The following is an 18394-nucleotide window of genomic DNA, read 5'->3' as shown; positions in this document are numbered from 1 at the left end:
ATTCTTTTCTTCTGGGTCGGAGTTTAGTTTCCAAAGGCTACTGTGCTACGGTACAGTTCACCACAATTTACGATGGGGTACAATTTGATTTCAAAAACTTCGATATACACTTCGACAATTTGGCACTTCAAACATATAATCATACACATAATTAAAGAATATAAAATTATAAAATAAACATTTGATTCAATATAACTTACTTTAAACTAAAAACTAAGCGTAAAATACCGTGCTAGTTGAGTGAAAAAACAGTGAACAACGCCGAAGCAAAAATACTTCGATACCTGGCAATGATATTTGCGCCAAATAAAGATATCTAAAACAAGAATAAATGTTGAGTAGTATACAATGAGTATTTCGATAGACACATACCCAAAAAATGGCCGGGCTTCTCTACTTAAAGGCAGACAAAATTTTGTTTGAAATATGTTGCAATAAATAGTCGACAACTAATTACATTTAACTGAATATATTGTATCAGATTACCGGTCAGGTCTAGGACTTCGTAGGTATATATCTTTCTTTCAGGTTTTGCAAATTTGAAGTATTGTTCCATACTTTGTTTAACTAATTGTATGACATATATTTACTATTTCTTTCCAAATTCTAGTCAATTACAATGACAGGCTTTTTCTCGGTCTCCTTTTCTTTGCCATTTGTGGGAGTCGCCTTTTGTTTAGGTTCTGCCGATTTTTTACGCGCAGATTTATCGGTGGATTTTTTCGATTCTACTTTGGGTACATCGGTCGGCTGAACTGCGATATCATTCCCGCTAACTGGTACAGGATGCTCAGGGATAGTGCTGTATATAATCTGTGAAAAAGTATAGAAAATAAGACTTTTTAGGCAGTTGTATAAAATTCTTGCGTTTTTGTAAGAATGACAATTTACCTTGTCTTTATTTTTCTTTTTTCGTTTGCGTTTTTCGCCAGTCACAGATGACATGCTTCCGTTTTGTGCTGATGACGTCACACTACTTCCAGCGTCGACAGAGCCTTCGTCTGATATCATACTGTCACTGTCAGCTGACGACACGTCTTAAAATGAAGCAGTTTATATTACATTGCGAATGATATGCGCCCATACCCCCAAATTTACCCCAATGTTAAAGCCTACAAGAGCATCACATTCAGGAATATACCGGTACCAAAACCAGAAGTACAAATGATTGGATCACCGTACTAGTCAGTCTTTGGGTACCAAAGTACAGTAGGTGTACATGTATTAGAAATAAACATTCCATAGCTACCACCCATCCACTCTGTAATAAATTGGGTAGAAAATGGCCCTTTCCAAAAACAATAGCTACTTAACTACCAGTAACCGCTTATACAGCGCCTTATTCACATCGAAGACACATATTTTCTCACCATCATCAACTTCTGGTAGTTGTTCCGCTGGAATTCTTCCTTTTACTTCATTTTCCATCAATAATAAGTGTCTTTCTTTATCAAGGGCTTCTACATATTTCCCATATGACCATCGAATCTGAAAAAAGGTTAGCTCAATTCTAAAAGTTGAAATTTCAACTATTATTATGTACTCTATTGCCTATAGGTTACCTGATTTCCAGGGGTACTTGGCGGTAGAATAGCAATGCTACCGCTTACTTCACTACCGACAGAAGATAGAATTTCGGCCAGGGAATCTGTTGTTCCGACATTAGTCTCAGCTTCCTTTGCAGCCTTTGCTAATTCCTAAAATTAAATCAAGAGAAAAATATAAGATGTCGTTTACCTTTTTATTTCCGGGAAGAATCATAGGTCGATGCGGGTCCACGCCGCACATCTGTGTTTCCATTCAGTAACCTATTCTACGTACACGGAAATTATTTTCTCATTCAAATAGTTAGAATTTCCGATATGTACCGCGAAAAAGAAAATGTATGAAATAAATTGCAATACTCTTCATTTAAATGAAGAAATAACGTTATTGTAATTTCTATGATTTAGATTCCAGAATGCTTATAAAATACAAATTACTCAAATAGCGTTAACTTGGATACTGATAAATATCAACATAAAAATCTGAACATACTCTCGCGATCTGTTCATTCTGTTGTTGGATAAGTTGTCTTCGTACTTTCTCCATTTTTCGGGCTCTTTGTCGCTCAAGTGTGGTTGTTAGTTTCTCATCTGTTCTGTTCTTCCTGAATTCACAGAACCCAGACCAATGTGGGAAAAGAACTCGGAATACCGTCAACTGAAAATTGATATAAATGGAATTACTTTAAAAAATGAAAGTTTATTTACAGTGAAATTCATGATGAATATTTTTTACCTGGGCTTCTCTGAAGACATAAGGTCCCAATTCTTTTCTTTTCTCAATGATTCTTTCAGCCATTTCATTGGGAATATCGATTTGCACTTGAGGAGGAATTTGGGAATCAAGGAAGCAATGAATAATTGCAAATATTTTTGCATCAATAGCGGATTGATCATTGTGAGCATGGCAGAAATCCTAAAATTATAATTTGTTCGATTAGAGATTAGAAAAGAAATTTGTTATATAATATATAACAAATTTCTTTTCTAAAATATATTATATTTTCACTACGAAAAGCTAGCTTTCATTGGATCAACAACGATCGGCTACGCGCGGTACGCACTTTTTCACTTTTGTAAGTCACTCATGGCTGGAATCCCAGAAAGAGAGCCTGAGAAACAGATAACACATTTAAGGTAGCAGGTGCGTAAATTACTCGACGCTAAATATTGGACGATTTGGGGCAAAATTTTGAAATTTTGGGCCATTGATACTCTCCAAACCAAGACAAATAACGGTGCTCCCGAAGTATGCGAACCAAGATGGCGGACATCGGAACGTAACATGGGGAACAGGTTAGGGTTAGGCGATAATTTTTTTCCAATTTTCCTTATTTTAGTCCTATTATCAGTTCGAAGACTAGCCAAGAGCCTCCTGTAGTATTCATACCTAAAATTATGGCCTAACCCTAACCTAGTACACATGTTACATTCCGATGTCCGCCATCTTGGTTCGCATACTTCGGGAGCCCCCAAATAACACTTGTGATACTCCCTCATATGTCTATCAAAGTCTATTCTTTCACATTAGGTTTATTTATTGAGATTGAGACCCGATTACCTCACCGTTTAAATGTAGAATGCGAAATACTAACCTTATATTTTTGAACTTCTAACCAAAACAAAACATCATTTTCAAGTAAGTCTCCCTTCACGGCAACATATCTACGAAATTGTGATGACGTCACTGGATTTGCCAGAGCATGACGAAATTCAACAAGCTCGCGAGATGATGTTTGCCATTTGTTATCCAGCAGCTAAAGATACAAACAATAACATTAATTTTTATTGAAGTCAAAACCAAGTTGTTAGTTCTAATACCTGAAATGCATTTTTGGAATATTGTGACATTGCTAATCACGACCTGTAAATTGAAAAATGATTTGTTGATGTAACATTTTTGAAAGAGTTCTTTCTCGTTCCGCTTACTAATGTATTACACTATACCTCGGGTGAAGTGCTGCGGTTTGAATTCAAGATTTTTTTACCGCAACTCAATGATAGCTGGACTACACACTTCGACTAGACCAGGGGTCGGCAACCTTTTGTCGCTTGCGGGCCAAAATTAAGGGTTTTAAGTCATTGACGGGCACATATTTTCAGAAAGATAAAAACCGAACGGATGATACTTTTTATAATAAAAATCAAGCAGTGATACATCTTTCGAATAAAATATAGATTTTTTTCCTCATTGCATTGCCTTTCAAAAAATTCAATTTGAAAATTTTCGTCGCCATTGAACCCTTTGCACTTGGCATCAACTTTTCTGCGTTTTGATGCTTTTTGTCTAAATATAATTCAATTACAGGCTCATTAAACTGAGTAATTGTGAATTATAGACTTGTTAGGTTATAATATAATTTAGCCTACATGTGACCCACAATAAATTCTGTTACATAAAAAACAGCTGTTTTGTTACTTTAATTCAATGAAGCGTTGCGGGCCGTAGGTTGCCGACCCCTGGACTAGGCCATCTTCCTCGAAATACTGTCTTACTGACTTAACACAATACGTTTCGTAATACACGCAAAGCATTTGTAATGAAATTAAATGTAACATAAAATTGAACTAAATTAAATGAATTCCAACCTTCCACGGTTCTCCTTTCTTCTTTTTCTTTTGTAAAACAATATCTTCTGCAACATCTGACATTTGTGAAGGTGGCCTCTGACGCTCCTAACATTTTTTACAAAAATTTAAATAACTTAAAAATGCTATTTAAGTTTACGAATTTAGATGTAGTAATTACCATTACCTCAAATCCAGGTGTTGCTAAAAATCTTGGCAGCCATCTTTTTTCTAATCTGTTTCTGACATACTTCTGAGCCTCAATAATCATTTCATTAGGTGGTCTTTCTCTCAATGTCATTCCCCAACCTCCAGATATTTCTACAACCTTGATGCAAACGAAACTGGTTAGATGAGTAGTGAAGCTCAGGTACAGGACTGCGTAATCGAAAAAAAATTACTCACCCAACTACAAAAACCGTGCCCAGGGACATAGCCAGGAGTGGAGTTGAGTGTCGGAACACCCTCTTCCCAAATTTTGATAACAAAAACTTTGTATATGCAAACGTTCTTTAATTGTGTGTTGCGAATGCTTAGTCAACAAAATTTTGTCGGAAATTTTGACTTTGATTGGAACTAATCAGTATAAAATTTTGACTCCAATGAATTTTGTAAACAGGGAATTTGAAAGTGAGAATCCCATGCCAATAAAATCGTGCCCAACTCCGACTCCAACTCAACGGCCTCGCTCGGCCATAAGAGATCGGAGTGAATGACAATATCATACCTGTTTGTATTCTTGAATAATTCATCTAAATCATCAAAATTCACCTTGTTTTGTTGTTCTTTATTAGCTGGACTGCTCGGCCCAAAAAAGTACTTTTTATGAAGATATTTTGTTTTTATTTCTCGAGCTTTTTCATCTCTTTTATCTGAAGCTTGATGTGGAACTCTCTTGAAACTTTCAATGTCAAGCCAACAAAGTAGGTCAGTTCTACAATAAAAAATAGAATGTTGTAATATTGATGTTATTTTCCTTTCGTTTCGTTAGATAGTATCTCACTTTGCATAATTCTCTTCTAAAAATTTGCGAAAATGTTCAAGTTCCAGTCGATTACGGACAAGTTCATCAAATGAAAATGTACGATATTCTTCCGGCACTTTTGCCCATAAATCTCCTTCATATTTTTCTTCTCCTAGAGTGTCAGTCGCCATGGCAACACGTTTCTATAAAAGAGTAAATTTTGTATCAAAAGTTAAATTTGGTGTAGTTTATTGTGGGCAGCTAAATATGGACTATTTTTATACCATGTCCTCTGACAACTGTCACTCAGTCATAGCTCTGTACAAGCGGATACTGATAAATATTTATACATATAATTTCGTGGAACTCTCTTTTGAATTGATCATATTACACAATAACTGGCCTCTCATATCATTATTTTATGTATATTATCCTATGTGGAATCCTACACTGCAGTTATATTTGTAAGAGTAAATGCCAAATAGTGTCTTTGACCAACAATGTCTTGTATATGTCTTGTATCTTTTATGAGGTTCGTTTATCATGCAGATGCTATTATATTTTGAGGCCAAACGTATATACATTTTTGTTTAAACTCTATTATGGAAAAATTCCTACTCACTTCTTTGATGACTCCTTTTCTTTGAAGAAAACTGAGATATTTTGATGCAACTTGCAAATTTCTTTCTTGTTCAATCATCTCAACCTGAAGAAAAATATCCAGTTGCAAAACAATATTTAAATTGTAATTCAGAATAAATACGATAAAATTACTTCACCTTTTTGTATCTTTCTTGGTCATTTCCAAGCATTTCATTCCATGGAATAATCAATAGTTTTAGTACATGTTCTTCTGCTGCATCAAACAATTCATCAAAAGCTGGTTCTAAATTTTTTGAGATTTTTTGTCGAATAACTTTGGGGAGACCTATTTGTTCTGGTGCGCTCACAACAATGTAGGTTGAGTAGAGAATCTGAAATCGTTAATAAATATGAATGAGAGAAGCCTATGAAAGTTTCTCAAAACAAATTCATTTGCACTCTTATAAGCAAACGAGATTCATCTCTGACCAAGAACTACTTGAACTAAATAGAATATGGTGGTGCATTATGTGACAGTAGATGTCAATTTATGATTTAATTGGTCAAATTGTAATTTAATTTGTAATTTAATTGTGCTGAGATGGACATATTGTGATGATGTGATGCTAAGGAAAATTTTCAGTGGCAGCCCAATAGCCTTCTATGAACCGATCATTCAAATAATGATTTGGATATATCCTTCCCTACTTTCAACTGAGTTTACTGGTCAGTGCTGTACTGGCACCTTTGCAGGCTGATAGCAGTGTGTGGGAAAAGGGAAGAAGATGGATGCTTGAGTTTCTTGGTGGCGATAATAAAATTTTATTACGTTATTATAGCAATAAAACAATATTTTCTTCCCATTCCATTTGAATATTAAGCGTGAAAACGCTGCGCTAATTCAATTTTTGTGAATTTATAAGGGAAAAAAACTTAAAAAAATTACCTGAGCTTTTCTTTGTACAATAAAAGGATCGAGTGAATTTGTGTAAAATAAATTGTGAAATTCTTGAGTATCAAACCAAAAGTGTATCGCATTACTCCAATCCTGTGAGAAAATGACATTATAAATACTCTTTATAACATTAACATGGCATCCAATGATTCCAAAGTTTTAATATTCAAAGCGGTTTTATACAAGTCAAGATAAAATTTATTTTTATCGGGCTATGGGACAGTCGAGTCATTAGTCAATTAATTCGCCCAAAATTTCAAGTTCGATTCTAAAGTCCAGTATATCCAGCGATTAGTCTTTAGTAGTGTAAGTTCATTTTGTTTCGATGGTACAAGTCATTCGAAGTGTTCAAAAAGGTTACTCGAGTCTGACCCTAGACAAGTCAATGGCTCTAGTTTACCCAAGGCTGAAAATAGGCATTGATATTGTGTGAAATTTTTCAGTATATTACATGATTCACCTTGTTTCCTGACTGTTCGCAGTATCGAGTGAAAAACCATCCTGCTCTTGTGTCATGATACAATGCCTAGGAAAAAGAAAAGAAGGAAAATCAGCAACAATGAACTTCCAAATAAATCTACTGAAGTTGGGAAGCATGCTTAAAATAATAATGTCAAGTACAAGGCCATATTGACTACTTGCCAATAAAACACTTTCATTTATACTTGAAAAACATTTGGCAGAATTTTCTCGAATTGAACAACATGCAGTAATTCTGTCAGTTTAGTTTTATTGACCCTTCATGTTAGAGATTTAATTCGACAGAACTACGAAGTGACTAGACGTACATATAGAAAAATAAGTTCATCAAGTAAAATTTATTTTCCCCCCTCTCAAAAGAAAATGATTGGGATGCTTTCAGATTTGTAGTTTGTACTAGACCTTCAAAATTCGGTAAACTAGCTAACAATCAATAACCATTTCTCTTAAATATTGGAATATTTTATCATGAAATTTGCTTCCTTGATTACTCAAGGATTCTGTTTTTGTTACCTGTAGCATACTCTCCATTGGTTCACTTCCTCGTATTGTTGTTCTTGATGCACTTGATAGTGAAGTCTGTTGTGACATCAGAGAATGTCTATCAAATGATGGTTGTTTCATGGATTGAGGAAATGGAGTCGAATGAGATCTGAACCAAGTTCAAAGGAATTAGGGGAGTGAACATGTACCACTTCTTCATGGCAAAACCTTTCATTTTCTATATATTCTATACGTTTTAAACCTTGCCCAAGGTTTTGTTTGCTCTGCTGATTTCATAATCAGATTTTGTTTGTTTGTTTTTATCAATCATTTCATTGCCTGATATGCTGATTATGGAGTCGAAATAAACTTATACTTATAATTAGAAACACATGATTAACATTCAAAATTGTTTCATATTTATTCTGGCAGACAGGAAAGCTGATATGTTGGCTAAATTATATCAGAATTATATTATATGAGAACAATTAACCTTAAATTCATTTCAGATGCATAGATTTCTCTGTCTTACTAACAAAACCAATCAATTTACAGTAAAATTTACTTACAGTTGCTGGGCTGATTTTATTCTTCCCTTCCTCTCAAAAATTGCCAGTGTTCCCATTGTTAATGGCTCTGGAAAATCGAGATTGAAATTTGTGCTATGAATATATACATATGAATATATACTATCAACGTACACTTTAATAGAAATGTAATACTTACCAGCTGATCCTGGACGTTTTGCTTGAGACTGCATTTTGTTCAAATATCTTGAAGATGGACGAAATGTACTTTCTTTAGCAGGAGGAAAAAGACTTTTTGGTTCTTTAGTTTTTGTTTCATATTGTTTGAATTTTAACATATGATACATTTGATGTTGATATTGGGGATGATATGTAAGCTTTTGATACATTCCCATCTCATGGTATTGGGGTTTCTTTGGCTTTTCTTCTTCTTCTTTGTTAACTAATTTTGTTGATCCTTTTTTTGTCTATGTATATAACAAATAAATTACCGGTAGTACAACATGTTTTATTGAATTTAATAAAACATAATAAATTGATTGGAACATGCGTGCTAGTGTACCATGTTGGAGGCCAGAGATATAGTCAAAATTTTTACCAAACGAGAAATTGTTTTTTAAAAAGTTTGGAGTTGGGCACACCCTGCATGAAGCCGAGTTGAACATAACCAATAAGAAAATTTTTATAAATCCGTGGAATGCATACTGTTATGTTTACGCATTTTATCAAACTTACCTTGATTCTTGGCAAACATGATTTTGGTCTCAATGGATGAATTATCTGTGTTTTGGGAGTCGGATAAGATTGACTTGACATTGGTCTTAGCAATCTACCTTGTAATTTAATAGTTGGTGTAGGTGGTGGAATTGTTGTAAATGGTTGCACCATTGAATGAATCAAGAACCTTGGACCCCTGAAAAGTGACAAAAAAAATTAACAACAAGACAAATTTCAATAATAATGTGTTGATCAGATAGTGGATAATGATTTTTGTATCTTTGTGTCGCATGTCAGAGATTTTATTTATCATTAATTTGCATCGCTTAAAAGAAATTGTGTATCACTATTGTATGTCAGACTAGGCTGTAATGATAGGATCTCAAAATAGCTCAAAGTATTGCCTGGATTAATTAATTATAAAAAATATCCTCAAATGAAATGAGTTCAGTAATATAGTATAATACAACATATTTAGTAGTATCAGTCATATACCAATAGAGCAGCAAAGATTCAACAATGCTTCTTTGAACGTTTTGTAAGTTCTTGTTCGTCCAGCAGGATGCATTCTCAAGCTCCCATTTTTTGAGCATTTCCTTAGATATGTGGTTTAAACTTGATACATTGAGATATTTCTGCCGGAGTTTTGCTAGAAATCTGTAAATTAAAGTGTAAAAACTTAAATTATATTCAATTAAAATGAAGGTCAGTCTTGTAAAACAAGTGTGCTAGTTTATGCAGCTTTATGATTTTCATGTAGGAATGCTGCCTCCTAAAAAAAAAACAATATGCAGCCTATCTGTAATAAGAATAAAACCTAGAAAATCATATTTTAAATAAGCTCACATTGAAACTTTCTTCAAAGACAAAGCAAATCTTGTTTTGTCAATATCCATCCATAATTGCATAATGCTATCACCCATAGTTCCTCTGATGAATTCTTTAAACTTGTTGAAACCTTTCACATCTGAAATCAATTTTATTTTATGTAATGTAACAATGTGTCCATGTGAATAGTGGATATCAAAGTCTCATACCAGTGAAATCGTATTGATGGATTTTTTTTCTATACTGAAGATCAAGTTCATCTGATTTTTCAGAAAATACAGAATCATGTTCATCAGTTTCAGATGAGTTTGATGACAAATCTTTACTCTCTGTATCAACAGCTACCTGTTAATTTTAAAGAAAATATTAAGATAAACAACAAAGTGAAAATAACAAGCAATTTTTGTGCCTTTTATTGGGATCAGTATGAAAAACTTACCGTTTCATCAAATGTGATTTTCTTTTTTGGAATTTCAAGAAGATCCAGAATATCTCCACGTGATTTTTCTGATTTAAAAGACCTGCCAAAAAATATTTGACTAAAATTAAACATAAGCGGCAGAGCATATAGGAGTACATAAAAACACAGCACATTTTAAAGTAATGCCAAACATGGGATAGGATTTACATATTCATCCCAAGGGAGAGAAAAGTTGATAAGATGGTTTAATCATACGCCGATCTACGGCCTATCGTCCGGTTTCCAGTCCATGTTGAGTATGAGATTAGTTAGCAAGTTATTTGTTTGAATTGCATGGGCTTGATGGTAGAGGAAACCATAACACACCAGCAGTTACGTGACCACCCTACGCCGGCAAGGATTTCAGCAAACCCCATAATTATCCCCACAAGATTTGAACCTGCGAACTCATATTTCTGAAAAGATTTTGACTTTTATCAAGTCAAGATATAATTTTAGTCAAAATAATAGAGTAAGATTACTTTGAAGATTTCATTGACTTCCTTGACATTTGTCCAGTCTCTTCCAAAACCCTGCGTTCTTGTGCAATGATTGCTTCAGCAAACAACTAGAATGAAAGTAAAAGTTATAGCTTGACATTTGGCATTTACTAACATGCAATGCACCTCCATAATATTATATAGAGTCTATAGTTTCCAGCATTGCAATGGTGGCTCATAGTTAAGTCTTCTTCTCCTCTTAAAATATGTGTCCAACCCTGGTCTCTCATTAGGTTCAGGGTCAAGTATTTGAACAGCTAAATAGTTTAACATTTGCATTTGATTAGTGTAGGATGCTCAACCAAGTAGCACCTGAATAAACCATCACTGGCTTCCTGTATTCATTTTAGGATTCCATAGTGTAACCCTTATAAAATTCAACTAACAGTGAAACAGCAGAAGTTTTTGCAACGTCGTCAAATGAGCCTACTTGGCTCAACATGACACATGGTGGACAAAAACCTTTAGCTAACCTTTTCATCAAGCTTGCTGACTGGAACTGGTCTCTTTGAGCATCTCAACCCAAGAATCCAATCTTTTGGTTTTGGAATAATGTCCTCAAAAACCTGCATGTCATCTAATGTATCTTCTGTAATATTTTTGTTCAATGTCATCAATGCTTTTTTCAAACTCAAAGCAACAAAAACAGAAGAATAATCTTCCAAGGTTCTGAGTTCAAGGCCGTAATCATCTGAAGAGAATGAGGAATTTAGAAGTTGTATACATTTGATGTATGGAGGGTACCAGGATAAAAAGATCTCTTTTTACTTCTTGCGCTAAAGAGCCACTCTTAGGTCACTGAAACCTATGGGGCCCTATGTTTTTCTGTTAAAGCTTGCCACAAGGATGTTCAAACAAGATAGTATTAGAATGATAAATAAGAACAACATGAGCTGTTTACATAAAACAACTCTTTGTTCATCACTTTGATTTAAAGTAGTGATAAAACCAATGAAACACCTGAATAGTTTTCTGTCAAATCTTCGATCGAACTTTCACATTCACTGCTTCCCATTCCTTGATCTGATTCTTCATCTGATTGTTCTGGTTCAATGTGAGCTACTTTACCAACTAAAAAAATTAGAAAAAATATTTTTTTAAACTGATGATAAAGTGAAATACATTTTTTTATTTTAATATTGAAACCTATTTATAAGAATTAGATAAATACAGTATATGTCGAGATAAACATTATGATATGAATGCAATCGCATCTTAATACCCTGCACAGACTGAAATACTTTAGGGAATAATATTCGCAAGAGATCTTTTGTGAATAATGACTGGCTAGCTATTTCCATACACAACCCTCCATAATATCTATAGTACGCAAAATGATTTAACCGTCTTATTAACTTTCCTCTTCCCCAGATGAGCAAAATACTTATTCTAATGAATGTTTGTAAAAAAAATAACAAAACAGGGTGACTCAATAGGAATTCAGACTGATAATCGAATGAGAAATTCAGATTTCTCATATACATGATTTCATTAGATTATTCGTTCCATTATTAACTATATATTTTGATATGGTGAATTTATTCATCCTGTTCACCTTTTCCTGTAGTAGATGTTGTATCGGATAACATGCATGCAGTATCTTCTATATGAATGGGTACAGTAGGTGGTGTTTGTGGAATGATTTCAGGATACTTGGAAAAATCCAGCTTCTTAACTGAAGTACTAAAAAGTTGAGAAAAACAAAAATCGTATTTAGCTTGAAACATAACTTTATTTCCTGAAGTATCTTTAAAAAATGTGGATGTCTCAAAATTGTGTTGTCCCACTTTCTGCATGAGATGAGTGGGACACACAGCACAGCACATTTCGATTACACCAAAAAAATTAACAATTGATGCTTGAATAAGCTTTTTAATTAGAGTGAGTGAATGCTTGTTTAGGGACTTGTTAGGAGCAACAGTTAAAAATCGAACAAAAGAATTGATAAATATGGCAAAAAGTATTCATTTAATTTCATCTAGTTATACCTTGGCTTCGTTGCATGTGTTGAATCAGATTCAGACATATCTTCTTTTTCAAATGTTACAGCACTTTTTGCACTCTTTGTTTTTCGGGTGCTGCCATAAGATCTCTAAAAATATAGAATAGCATATAGCATTGAAAACAAGGTATTTATTTTGATTTAATTAAAGTATTAAACAAATGGATATTATTCAGAATCTAAGTAAATTTATATAACCAAATTAAAAATGGAGGAAATTATCATTTGAAAGTCTTTAATATGTCTTTATCGGAAACTAGTTCATTACACCACAATTATATAAAAGTAGGTCCCAATAAGAAAATGGAAATCTTGTAAGAATCTTTTATCTTATCTCGTAATCTCAATTTCAATGAAAGAACTATTTTCACATCAGTGTATCCTCCAGTCCACATTCCACTATCTAAAAATCTTGAACTGTCTTCTCCAATATCAAGTCTTGCGCTCTGGATACTGGTCGGCCTTGAAGAACTGCTTGGTCTTGCCCAGACACCAGTTGTTATGGTTGTACTTGATAAGGGTCTGGATTGTGTAATGGTTGTTGATTCTTCTTGTGCCTGTTCATCATAAAAAAAAAGAAATTTAGTTTAACTCAACATATGGTGCATCGAGTTCCGCGGATTTGACTTCTTGTCGTCATAAGGTGGTTCATTCACAGCCACTTCTACCACCAAGTTTATGAATAACTTAGCCATATCTTTTCTCATACTCAACACAGGTCGAAAGTCTATGGTTCGACATATGATTAAGCCGTCTTATTTACTCCTGATAAATATCAAAATGCTATCTTATTTCAATTTTAAATTTGAAGTATCAAAATTCATCTTACTTCTTTAGCCATTGTGAACCATTCTTTAGTCTGAGAAGATGGTGTTGATCCCAATGTAACAAACATTCGTTGAATCATAATTTCTGTCTCATCAACAGGTGGTGGAGATTCTGGAGTCTGTAGAAAAATTATGCAAGATATAACCTCAATTATTGGCAAATTTATCTAACGGTTCCAAACTTGTGCAACGAAAGAATATCAGAAAAAGAGGATGCCAAATCCTTTTTTTCTCAGCAAAATCCAATTGTCACATTGTTTGGTCAGAAACAATCAGACAGAAGTTTTACAGGATGCTTATTTAACATCCTCCCTTCCTTGATAAACGGCCGCTGACATGTAAGAAGGTACTATTTTTGGTTAGAAGTAATCAGTCTGAATTTTTTATATGCCTCATGCCGTTCTCTCTGAACAAGGCACTGCTAACATAGTTAAGTCTTTTACCAGGCCATCATGTCCAAATATTCATTTAAAGCTTCAAAATGTCAGTAACTTAACGCATTTCGCATGAACTCACTGTTTTTTTTAAACAACAAAATCCATATGTGATTTCGTTTCAAAGTCTTGCTAACATAGACATTTACTATTTCTTGTATAAAAAACTATATAACTTTCATTTTGAGTCCAGTATTTATTAAACTTACTATTACAGGCTTGTACCATGGTCTGAAATCTGGATCGATTGTAAGCTTCATCCCACCAGGACTTGTTTCAACTTGAGAAAGGAGTTTGGCAAGTCTAAAAATATTTGCATAAATCGTTTCAATTTTTATTCTGGCAAGCTTACTTTCAATTTCATCAGGTTCAAGGTTTGACTACTTTTGTATGGACAGTCAAAAGTCTATCACAAACATTTTTATATGCTACTCTTAAAACAGATTGAATGTTATCACCGAGGTTATATATTTGTCAGCATTTTTAGAGACTGATAATAACAAAGAATTTCTATCTGATTCACCTGTATTCCATATAAAGCTCACTCTGTAAAAATGACGGCAATCTCTCTTCTTTAATCCATTGAATTCCCTGTTCTTTGTCCAAACACTAAATTAATTTTAGTTCAATGAATTAATAGACATGTTAATTAATAAGTTAAAGTGAATGTACGTCAGACTCAGACATCTGAAATAAAGACAAAACATGGATTCGGTATTTTTGCGTTCAACAAATTGCTACTTTTTAGAAAATGCCTTCACGCGCGATATAAACAATTTTATACCCAAATACCTTGACGCTGAAACTTGTTTTAATGTCTTCGTCATTATCTTCATCCTCCTTTCCATAAAATCTTGAAGCAGCCGTCTGATATTAATAAATAGTACAACCTGTATTAGAACTAAGACACATCGTTGTATTTCAAAAATTTCTGGCAACGTGTAAGTGCCAAGGCCCCGATGTTTTCTAATATTCAATCCTCAGTCAAATTCTCACCTGTGGTCGGGGCGTGTTATGAACTCTTGCTGCCTCTTTTATCTTTTCAGCAATGTCATGCTTTGCACTTGTTAGAACTTCGAATCCACCAGACTCAGGATTGAAGCGCAACGGCTCCGGAAAACTCTACAATTAAATTAAGGACGGTGATCATAATTACTGAATAGAACTTACATTTTGTCGGATAATAAATACTGTTTTATGCTTTTTCTATGACGACGCAAATGTACGTCATATTTAAACATTCACGCAAAATTAAATTCTTACCGGGAGGCCTAAGAACGTGTTGAAATAATCGACAAATAAGTCATCTGTTGCAAGATAGTCTTCCTGTAAACGGAAAATTCAATATGGTAATAGAAATCCTCTATTTCAGTGATCAGTTAGTTACTATTTACGAGCGTGCAATTTACATTGGGAGAAATACTAACTAAATTATGTTTTTACTCACAAAATCATCCTCATCTATTTGCGGTGGATCTGAAAAAAAAAAATAATTAAAATTACTTCGCTTGTGAGAGCATTTCCAGGAATTTCGCATTTACGGGGTCGTTAAAATAACCATCCTATTCCGAAATACTTCCAAATGACAAGATTTTATATTTATATATCTTATAGTATTAGGTTAAATGTAGCGTGGGCAGTACTAACCCATCATGGGCATGGCAAGGTTAATTGATAAACTTTCTTTTTAATATATTGACGGGTTTGTGGAATTAGAATTTAAGACATTGAAATGAACAGAAGAAGAATAAGGAAAGGAAATTAGGTAAAACATGGCAAACATTCAACATTGACTTGAAATGATTTGATTTTAAGCTTTTCGCACGGGAAATCGAATTCATTAAATAAACGAGGGAACATAGTTCCCTGACGACAAAGTGTACAAATTCATTATATTTATTACGACCCTCGACCAAAATCATTTATCATGAAATCTACAAATTAAATATTTCGCACAGCGGGGGTTACGACATTTATTTGAATAACGCAATAAATAAAGCGACAAATAACACAAAGACTCAACTCATAATTTTCCGTTAGAAAACATGTGTTTATTTAACCACGGTCGCACTTGATGTAATTATAAAATGTACCTTTGGGCGTGGCCCTTACATTTATGACGATAAAATAATTTACCTGTTGTGATGACTTTTTCCGGCATTATGTCAATCTCCCTCTGGATGTTAGTTCCGTTCTTTATTCCTTATGTCATATTTCAACAAAATTAGTATTTACAAATATATAAATAAATTAAATGAACCTGTATATATTAAAAAAAATTCTAGTTATTACTTAATGTTAAATTTCAATAAAATTTAAATTCTGTTTACGTGGTGACCAACTTTCGCCAGCCGTAGGCCAAAAATTTTGCCCATCTGAACTGGCGGGCCATATAAGTGTGACGTAAAAAGTTACATTTTATAAACAACATACAAAAGCAAAAAATTGAAAACAATGGACCTCGTGCTAACGTGCTAAATTTAATCGCAATCTCAACAAATTCCTTGAGCTATTTCTTAGCTAAAACATTAAAATTTGGTTTTACTTTGATTGTGGCAGCATCGGGCGGGCCAGATTGAATTACCCAACGGACCGGATTTGGCCCGCGGGCTGTAGTTTGCCCATGTCGGGCATGGAAACGGAAATGAACGTTTTCATACCTACGTTCGTAATTTATTTTGTTATAAGCTAAATTTCAATCGCGGCTATAATAAATCTTATCATCGTATTCCCTACTTTTTTCACAAGAAGAGAAAATAAGAGAATTCATTTCTTATAATAACTTCAAACAATTTAAATTCTGACTCATCCGGTTTACCAATATATTTCCTAATATATTACGATTTTCCTCGAAATGGCTTGAACGTAACCCTAGAAGATATGGTATTGTCCATGTTAGTAATACACATCCGTGGCTTACGATTTGTGCCAAGTAAAACTCTCCCTTTCAACCGTACTGCAGCATTAGAATAAATTTCCAGTACGGCATACAAATATAGACTACTTGAGAAATAATATAGTCCTAATGTACAGTCGATTTCAATTGACACTCCTTAGATAAGTCAAGGCAGTAAGTGAATTGAAACCTCATCTATAAATACTACTGTGTACACAACACACAATATTTCATGTACGATAGCGTGCTATAATACGTTACGGTATGGCTTAGTCTTTTTCGATAGCGCAATTTCCATGGATACAATTCCTTAAATGCTCGCATTGATACACTAACATGAACATAATACCTAGATCTCGCACGATACGTCGATAAATAAAGTCGGATGGATTTATTTGTCGATGGCCCATGTTTGGCAAGAACCTAGGTATATATTATGAATATATCCGAAGATGTTTACTTTAACTATCCAAGCTTGAGCCTAAATGAATAAACACTGTATGGTTTAATGGTCAATTTGATTTATTGAATGACCAACTTAGGCTTATGGACAAATAGAAGAGACGTTTACACACTGACAAAAATGTGAGATTGAAAGCAAAATAAGGAAAAAGGTCGCACGATGTTCGAGGACGACTCAACCGCTATATCCGCTCAAAAATTGTCACTAGCTCACATTTCAATCTAATTTATTATCATTATTTATTATCAACTCATTTTCAGGATAACCTACCTGCTTTCCCTCAGAGGATGGTAACAAATCACAATGCACAATTTGAAGACCAACAATATGTCCAGCTCGCCGGTCGACATCGTGATCTGGTGTAAAATTTGCTATATATATATGATTGTGTCGTATTTCACAACACATTTTAGATTTATATTCAAGTCATAAATATTTATTAGTGTCACTTCTTCTAATTCTCCGAATCAATGAGTAGTCGAAAGTCAAATATACGGACGCAATGCGATATATAATATTATTCACTATATCCACTTTAACCAAGTTACAGCTATAACACAAACTATATTGATTCACTGGAAATTTATACTACATAAAGCGACACATAACATTTTTTCGTTCGTTCACAAAATGAATCAATCTACATATGGCCATTCTCAGCATTGGTGAAAATCCACTATTGATATTTTTATGAGTTCAAATATTTCAGCCACTCAATCTCAAAATGTCTCATTATATTGCCTTCTCAAAATTAGCCGAGTAAACAAAAATATAATGAAAACGTGGAATGATATTTTTAATACCATCCTATTACTTTCGCTGTCACTTTGGTTGGACTTGGTTAGATTTCTTTCAAATAAAACTCAAGTGAAAAACTAATTTTACAACGATAAGGCGCTACATTAGAAAACACAGGAGATAGTAAGCACTGCATTCCCAGATTTATGAAAAGAGGTAAGTTTCGTCGTAAAATGCCTCTCTGCGATCTGACTACTGAATAATTCAAGCTTGCCGTAATTCACGCAATATATACTCTATTTTCGAACTACGCAATTTGGAAGTAAGCTATTATACGAACAAAGCGTAGAACAGTTTTTAACAGCCACTTCAAACACTGACATCTTCTGTGACACTGGTGGCTACCAACCTGTACGAAATACCCAC

At 33.9% G+C, this 18394-nt stretch overlaps 1 protein-coding gene across 1 annotated transcript; it reads right to left on the bottom strand.

Moving 5' to 3' along the window:
- Positions 1 to 66: 66 nt before the first annotated feature.
- LOC120334535 (regulator of G-protein signaling 22-like) lies at positions 67 to 16138 on the bottom strand. Its single transcript, XM_039402044.2, has 37 exons — positions 16008 to 16138; positions 15319 to 15347; positions 15135 to 15197; positions 14868 to 14993; positions 14664 to 14738; positions 14395 to 14480; positions 14081 to 14174; positions 13440 to 13556; positions 12982 to 13167; positions 12597 to 12700; positions 12164 to 12291; positions 11569 to 11679; positions 11082 to 11299; positions 10591 to 10676; positions 10088 to 10169; positions 9858 to 9993; positions 9667 to 9787; positions 9316 to 9477; positions 8839 to 9016; positions 8303 to 8570; positions 8146 to 8212; positions 7607 to 7745; positions 7074 to 7139; positions 6605 to 6706; positions 5856 to 6050; positions 5699 to 5782; positions 5116 to 5279; positions 4884 to 5046; positions 4300 to 4440; positions 4134 to 4220; positions 3140 to 3301; positions 2281 to 2460; positions 2038 to 2202; positions 1563 to 1697; positions 1371 to 1488; positions 892 to 1037; positions 67 to 813 (listed from the first exon to the last, which is right to left on the bottom strand). Exons 1-37 carry the CDS (start codon positions 16030 to 16032, stop codon positions 607 to 609), a joined length of 4716 nt encoding a protein of 1571 aa, XP_039257978.2. The 5' UTR covers positions 16033 to 16138; the 3' UTR covers positions 67 to 606.
- Positions 16139 to 18394: the final 2256 nt, after the last annotated feature.

This window comes from Styela clava, chromosome 15 (genome assembly GCF_964204865.1).
Source record: "Styela clava chromosome 15, kaStyClav1.hap1.2, whole genome shotgun sequence".
NCBI lineage: Eukaryota > Metazoa > Chordata > Ascidiacea > Stolidobranchia > Styelidae > Styela > Styela clava.
The sequence above is the reverse complement of the archived record's forward strand: the minus strand, read 5'-3'. Positions and strand labels throughout refer to the sequence as shown.